This window comes from Colobus angolensis, unplaced genomic scaffold, assembly GCF_000951035.1.
Source record: "Colobus angolensis palliatus isolate OR3802 unplaced genomic scaffold, Cang.pa_1.0 Scaffold302, whole genome shotgun sequence".
Lineage (NCBI taxonomy): Eukaryota > Metazoa > Chordata > Mammalia > Primates > Cercopithecidae > Colobus > Colobus angolensis.
The window spans coordinates 377,114-385,180 of record NW_012116289.1 but is presented as its reverse complement, the minus strand read 5'-3'; the positions used below and the strand labels follow the sequence as shown (position 1 = coordinate 385,180).

The 8,067-nt window shown below is 38.3% G+C and overlaps 1 protein-coding gene across 4 annotated transcripts in view; it reads right to left on the bottom strand.

The window, feature by feature from the left end:
• The window catches only part of BBS9 (Bardet-Biedl syndrome 9), a 503,584-nt gene that overhangs the window by 241,954 nt on the left and 253,563 nt on the right, over window positions 1-8,067 (bottom strand). For all 4 annotated transcript variants that reach the window (XM_011950130.1, XM_011950131.1, XM_011950132.1 and 1 more), the window contains one exon: window positions 4,928-5,023. In XM_011950130.1, coding sequence (XP_011805520.1) covers window positions 4,928-5,023 — 96 coding nt within the window. The remainder of the gene's footprint in view (window positions 1-4,927; window positions 5,024-8,067) is intronic.

Here is an 8,067-nt window from a genome sequence, read left to right as displayed (position 1 = left end):
CATGCCAGGCTAATTTTTTTTTTGTATTTTTAGTAGAGACAGGGTTTCACCATGCTGGCCAGGCTGGTTTTGAACTCCTGACCTCAGGCAATCCACTCGCCTCAGCCTCCCAAAGTGCTGGGATTACAGGCGTAAGGCACCGTGCCTCATCAAGTGATACCTCATTTTCTTGAAATCCCTGTCCCCATTAGTCTTGTATCCACTTTAGCAACCCACTCCCCCAATGATGAGCTTGCCATTATCAGAATCTGCAATCTCTCTGAACTCCTGTTCTCAATATCTGATCCATTCTCTGACTACTACCTTTTTTTTTTTTTACCTAGTTCACTTGCTCTATAACTCCTTCTACTTCCTCAAACTTTCAAGAATTTTGATCAGATGAACCCATTAATTTTTCACCATGTATCAGTTTTTGCTAATCTTCACTTATTTCCTTACCATCTCAGATTTGGTAGTCCATTATGATAATCAGTCTCATAAAAACATTTTATCTGTAATTCTGTTTTAAAATCTGAGCCGTTTTCAGTTGCTTAGATGCTGATAAACAAATCACTTCCAGGGAAAATCACCTAACAAGGATGCCTGGTTTCAATTCAAAATGTACTATCTCAAACTCTAGATGGGGATTCCACAATGCCTGTTTCCCTCATGAGTTTGCTCTCTTATTTTCACACTATTTTTTGTTCAGATTTATACATCATCAAATCTCCTTTATCTCTCCACTAACAAATCTACGAAGTCTCCCTAGATGTACATACCATCCCTCCTGTTACAGAGAAGTTACAAAGGCCTATTCCTCAACCCCTCCCGCTAGCTTCTGCATCCCATCCCCTCTCTTCCTCAAGGACTTCATTATGATCCGCTTCTCTTTCCTAATCATCAACCTCTCCCACTGAATTCAATCATTTAAATTAATATTCAAACGTGTTCTAATATTGCTTCTTTAAAAACAAAATACACACCTCCTTCATCCTACTTCTCAATTCTGAGTTACTGAAATTAGTTGCTCAATCCTTATTGAAAAACATTAGAAAATGAAAATTTGCAAAACTAGATACTGAAAATTTCTCCTTAGATCAGGCTGCAGCTCAGACCACAATGATTTGGACTCAGGCAGATTTATATTTCATAAATGGAGTTTTATCATTATTTTCTAAAGTTCTGTGAAATCTGTTTCTCATAATTACATAAGCATAATCTTCATAATTACATAAACTATAGAGATATTATTGAAGGAATTGTGTTTTTGAATATTCATAAAGGAAATTTCATCTCTGACTCAGCATCAGTAAAGGGTGTACATCTCCTCAACAAAAGATTTAACATTTTGAACACTCTGAAAATGGAAACTAAATGATTACTTATTATTTTAGGTGACTAGCACCTTTTTGATCATACAGTATGCATTTCTGATTATTAATCTTATTTCTACCTTTATTAGTGCCCCAATTTTCTTTCTGTTTTCTTGAAATACTTATTTTCTCTTTTCATATTTTGGATACTTTTAAACTCTTCTAAATTCTTTAAGAAGCAAGTAGAACAAGGCAATGTACAAATAGAGACTAAAGATAAAAACAGAACTAGAGAGAGGCAAGACTAAGAAAAGTATAGAAGCAGAAAGGGGCAGAAGAGACTGGGGAGAGAGAGGTAGTAGTGTTTGTTGTTATGGTAATAAGTCACTATGTGGATCTGGATCTTAGGAAAGCAGCATAAGAATATATACATATTTAGACAATAGCATATTTTTCTGAAATCCCATTATACTGAATCACTCACAATTATAGACATTTCATGCAGAAATATCTTGCAATATTAATTATAAAAACAATTATAAAAACATTTGATCTTACAAAATTAGAACTTCCCTGTTATTTTCAATTTACGACTGTGATAACAGTTTTCAGAAATGTTGCTGGCATATTTTTCTCAAATTTAAGCACTACTTTCATTTTTTTTTTTTTTTTTTTTTTTTGAGACAGGGTCTCACTCTGTTGCGCAGGTTGGAGTGCAGTACTGCGATCTCAGCTCACTGCAGCCTCAACCTCCTGTGCTTAAGTGTTCCTCCCACCTCAGCTTCCAGAGTAGCTGGGACTACATTCATGTGCCACCACACCCAGCTAATTTTTCTTTTTCTTTTTTTTTTTTTTATTATACTTTAAGTTCTAGGGTACATGTGCACAATGTGCAGGTTTGTTACATATGTATACATGTGCCATGTTGGTGTGCTGCACCCATTAACTCATCATTTACATTAGGTATATCTCCTAATGCTATCCTTCCCCATCCCCTCCCCACAATAGGACCCAGTGTGTGATGATCCCCTTCCTGTGTCCAAGTGATCTCATTGTTCAATTCCCACCTATGAGTGTGAACATGCGGTGTTTGGTTTTCTGTTCTTGTGATAGTTTGCTGAGAATGATGGTTTCCTGCTGCATCCATGTCCCTACAAAGGACATGAACTCATCCTTTTTTATGGCTGCATAGTAAAGTAGTGACTAGGTCTCACTATGTTGCCCAGGCTGGTCTCAAACTGCTATGCTTAAGTGATCCTCCCACCTTGGCTTCCCAAAGTGTTGGGATTACAGGGATGAGCCGCTACACCCAGCTACTCTTCTGCTTTGTAAAAATACAAGCCTACTCAGTTCCCCAGGAATCTGGTTTGGTGTCTGAAACAATGAGCTACACCTTACTTTTCTCTTGTTTGCTTTGACTGGTCTATACTGAATCAGAAAAATGAATGAAAATTGCCATACAGCATACACGAAGCCTTGGCTGCTTACCAAGCAAGTTCTAAAAAGAGATGAATATGCAGAACCCACAGAAAATACTATCCAAGAGCCAAGGACAATTCTATGTGACTTACGAATTATTTGACTGGTTACTATGGAAGAAATACTAGGTTATTTCCATTTGTAGGATTTTTCTGTAAAACAGATTGCTGGACTATAATTAATACTAGGTACCTTTCAAAAAATGAAAAATGTCAAACACAGATTGGGTACAAATTACTTCATTCCTTTCTTAGGAATGAACACTCTGATAAAGCAGTAGGAGCGCTAACATCTGCCTCAACTCCAGAAAAGTACACTCTCCTTATACCTATCTTTCTCCATCACCACAGGCATCTCCTAGGTAGGATTCTGTGTGTTACTGCAGCCAAAAACCATCACAGAATTGTAATGACTATTATTCAGGTTTCAATTTACACAGTTCATTTGGCTCCTTGTTTAAAAGGTCCTGCCCTATTCCACTATTTGATTTTGTCTACCCACACTATGGCTAAGTCAGGGAATTGCCATACATTCAGATAAAGAGAATAAATCAGCTATATACTTGATTTTTGGTAAAATTTAGATAGCAGTAAGGTAATCACGGGCAACATCAGTATTCTAACTTGTTACTTTATATCGAAAGTTATAAATAAAACACATTAGGATATAAATATCTTCATTTGCACAAATTTTTGCCTTTTTTAATGGTCTCAATTGCAGATTCATTATACAGCACCATCAACTGCAGCCAAAAAAATATGTAAAATTTCACAAAGAAATGTTGGCATAATTTTTTTAGTTTAAGGAGAATTGTTAAACTAAGAGAAATGCACCAAAATGGTTCTACCATCTAACTGGAGATTAAAGCTAATCAAAGAAAAACAGTGCTATGTACTTACAGTTAGCAATATTGAACTACACATTTGAAATTTCACTAAGTGGATAGATCTCATGTTAAGTCTTCTTATCAAAATAAAATGATTTGTTTTTTAAAAAATGATGTCAATGTCAAGAATACTGCAATCATGACCAATCAGGAAAATCACGAAAATAAAGAATCTTCTCTTTCTTCTCAGAGTTGTTTTTTATTTCTGTGACCTACTCTAGAGTCTTCAATAGTATCTGAGTCTATTTCACCAGTCACCAATTGACATATTCCAGAAACTATTGTGATTTTAGCCATAAAAACATAGTTATAGTTCCTAAATGGGATGTCTGTTCCTCCTGCTAATACTTTTCTTTTTCAAAAACAGATGGCTTTATTGTACTCTTACTATTAGAAAAGTAATAACCAACTACAACTGCAAGTGCATGGGTAGAAAGTGAAAGCTCACCAGAAAAACTAGAGATTTTTTTTTTAATGGGAATGTCCTGAGCCAGACTATTTCAAGGGGGTATGGGTGGGTGGGTGTGTGTGTGTGTGTGTGTGTGTGTGTGTGTGTGTGTTTGTACTTTTTTCCCTCAGTATAAATTTGTTAAATACTTCCCTTCTTAATATCTTACTTTATTTCCATGAAGGTGTGTATAACTCAGTAAGTTCAGTAGCTTCAATATACTACATATGTCAAGAGCTAGTCTTACATTGACTAGTTTCAACTATTATTCTCACATACATAACGTAACCAAATCAATAGGGCATATTTAAATTCAAACTTGACTATATACCTTTCTGCCTGTTGAAATTACACTCAGCAAAAGTTATCCACTTTCACTGTCATCTTTGCCAATGTCATAAAGGAATAAACAAGAATATATGCAAACAAAAAAATTCCAAGTTCTAGGAGTTCCCAAACCTAATTCACTATATACCTATCTTAAAGATATTTTTCATTTCTTTAAATTCCTCAGTTAGACTCTCCTTAGCTCCAAGATAAAAATTATATACACTCAGACAAAGTGAATATATCAGTTACATATCTGATTTTTGGTGAAATTTAGATCATGGTAAGGTAATCTTGGGCAACATCAGTGTTCTCTAATAAAACACAATGCTAACTTCATAACTTTCACATCCTATCTACTTAATATCATGGCTTTTAGTTACTGAAATCTAAATGAACATCACCCTTTGCAGGAATCATTGATATGAGTATGCTCTGTGATGTGGTATCCTTAGAAAAAAATTTAAAAAGCAATAATAACATGGTTTTACTTACGAGAAGTTTTAGAAGCAAGAAGAGTAACTCGGGCACCTCCTAAGAAATGAAAACCCATTACATTCACCTGATCATCATCTGATTGACTGGCAAAACCTACAAAGAAAAGAGAGAAATCACTTTATGTAACCAGAAGGCAAAATTAACACATTTGAAATAGGAACCTTAGTTGAATGATGTGTGTTTTTGATGTCACTGGTCATGTATAAACTCCACGTATGAACTATAATATATTAACCTTGATTTCCATAGTAGCTTCCAATCAATGAAATTTCTGCCTTAAACAAACTCTGGAATCATTTAATTTCATTTATTCTAATGGTTGATTCCAGATATGAGACAGAACACACGCAAGATGAACCTAGAATATCTTTTCACACCAGATAGCAAGGAAGCTATTACTGAACCGGTAGGGTTTTATGAAAAGGACTTGAAAGTCAGCTTAAAGAGATTACTACTGGCCAGAGATAAAAATATTAGGGTATCAAAGAAAATAATAATTGCAATGGAGTAAAACACATCAAATATGTTTAAAGGCATGAGTTCATACAGAGACTTAAAAACAAAATAAAAACAAATGGTCACTATTGGATGATCCTACAGAATCAATGCTATTTATTTTAAGCTCTGTTTATTTAAAATATTTTAAAAATTAGTAATAAAGGGAAAGAACCAAGCATTTATCCTGAAAATCCTACTCAAACTGCACCATATAACAGCTACAAAAGGAAAGGTTCTCTCTATAGAAATATTCCAGCTAAAAAAATGAAGAAAGTGTGAAAGAAATAGAATATCTATTTTTCAGCCTGTAGTGAAGTAATGGATCTCAGCATTTAGTATCAATGGCTGTTACCATCACATACAAAAAAAGACAAACAAATATTATGTGCCCTCTGTCTGCTGAAAGTCTATACTACCATCTGTGAAGAACTCTGGCCAAAATAATCAATCTTGACTCTGCTAGCTGTAGATCCAACTTACCAATTTACAGACAATGTGACAGACAAAAGAAATATTAGGACAGGCGTGGTGGCTCACACTTGTAATCCCAGCACTTTGGGAGGCTGAGGTGGGCAGATCACGAGGTAAGGAGATCGAGACCATCCTGGCTAACACGGTGAAACCCCGTCTCTACTAAAACTACAAAATATTACTTGGGCGCGGTGGCACGCGCCTACAGTCCCAGCTACCCAGGAGGCTGAGGCAGGAGAATCGCTTGAACCCGGAAGGCGGAGGTTGCAGGGAGCCGAGATCGCACCACTGCACTCCAGCCTGGGCCACAGAGTGAGACTCCATCTCAAAAAAAAGAAAAAAAAAGAGGAAAGAAATATTAAACATCATCACAGGGGTAAAGGATGTCACCAAGATGGTAAAGTAGGGATACCAGTCTTCATCCCCAGCAATAAAAATATAGAAAGATAGCTATTCAATAACCAAAATAGCCCTGTGAGAGCTCAAGGGCCCATTTAAGAAGCTGAAGCAAAACAGAACAAATGACTGGTTATATCGTCATACCTAAAATGCCTGCAGATGGCTAGTGACAAAGAATAAAGGCAACAGGCTATTGGCGACAGCCGTGGAGTGGGAACTTCCATGGTTCCCAGCAGCCTGCTCCACAGAAGACACCAGCGTCTTTTGCCACTGAGGTAACCAACAGCCATTTCCACCAGAGAACCCCAGAGAGGAAGGCATGGCTCTATATTCCCTTGCTCAAGAAGTAGTTACTGTTGTACCACCCCAGGACCAAAATCACCACCTCTCCAAACCTTGCACATTCCCCTAATCCCCAGGCCACAGTCACTTCATGAATGTGCATACTTCAGAGACTGGCCTGTGGCTGCACTATGCCCATCCATGTCTCAGATACCAGAGCTACCACCATAGTGAGCCAGCTCACACCCAAGGTCCTACAGCAAAGGTCTCTCTGCATATTCCTATGGTTCAGTCATTACATCACCTGCCATAGAGGACAAGTCCCCATCCTATACCTCAGAGCCAAAGTAACTCTGCACACATCCATGCTCCCATCTCGGGCTCCCCAGCTGTTTCATAAACACTAATGCCTCACATATCATCACCAACACAGCAATGAGGGTTCCTGTGCCCCAAGTACTGGTGCCATTACCACCCAAATCCCAGAACCAAAGTCCCTTTACACATACCCATGCTTCAGGACTTAGCTCCATGGCATCTCTATAGGTGCCACACATCAGGCACTGGAAACTGGCCCACAAGCCAGACAGAGTGCCAAGAGAGATCCCCTTGGCTATGGTTTCCCTGGTGGGAGAAAAAGAGATTGGGAGTACCCTAGCATAGACTGCCATTAAAAATCCCAACAGCCCTCACTATTGCTGAGAACACTCACAGAGTTGGCAACTGAGGACACCTGCAATCTTTATCAACACCAACCACAGCTAAGAGATCTGCACACAGTTTATGTTGTTATGCCCTTGCCAGGGCCAGAACCTCTACATCTCATACTGCCAGCACCCTTGACCCTCCCATAGAAGGTCTTTCCACACCAAAATCGGCACACAAAGTTGGAAAGAGGAGACTGATCCACCAAATGTACAGGCATCAAAGTATGGCGACCAGAAACATGAAAAACTAAGGAGACATATCCCTACCAAAAGAACACAATGATTTCCCAGTAGCTGACCCCAAAGAAATGGACATCTACAGGTTAACAAAGAATTCAAAACAACTGTTTTCAGGAAGCTCAACAAACCAGAAAACAAAACAAAACAAAAAAACAGAAACAAAACTCAGAAAAATAACAAGTTTTGGAGCTGAAAAAATACAATGAATGAAATGAAAACAGCTGGGCACAGTGGCTCACACCAATAATCCTAGCACTTTGGGAGGCCTAGGCAGGCACATCACTTGAGCTCAGGAGTTTCAGATCAGCCTGTGTAACAAAGTGAAACCTTGTCTCTACAAAAAATAAGAAAATTAGCCCGGTGTGATGGCATGCACCTATAGTCCCAGTTACTTGGGAGGCTGAGATCAGAGGATTGCTTGAGCCCAGGATGTCAAGGCTGCAGTGGGCCATGATCATGCCACTGAACTCCAGCCTGGATGACACAGCAAGACCCTGAGAGGGGACGGGAGGGGAGAGGAGGGGGAGGAGAATGGGAGGG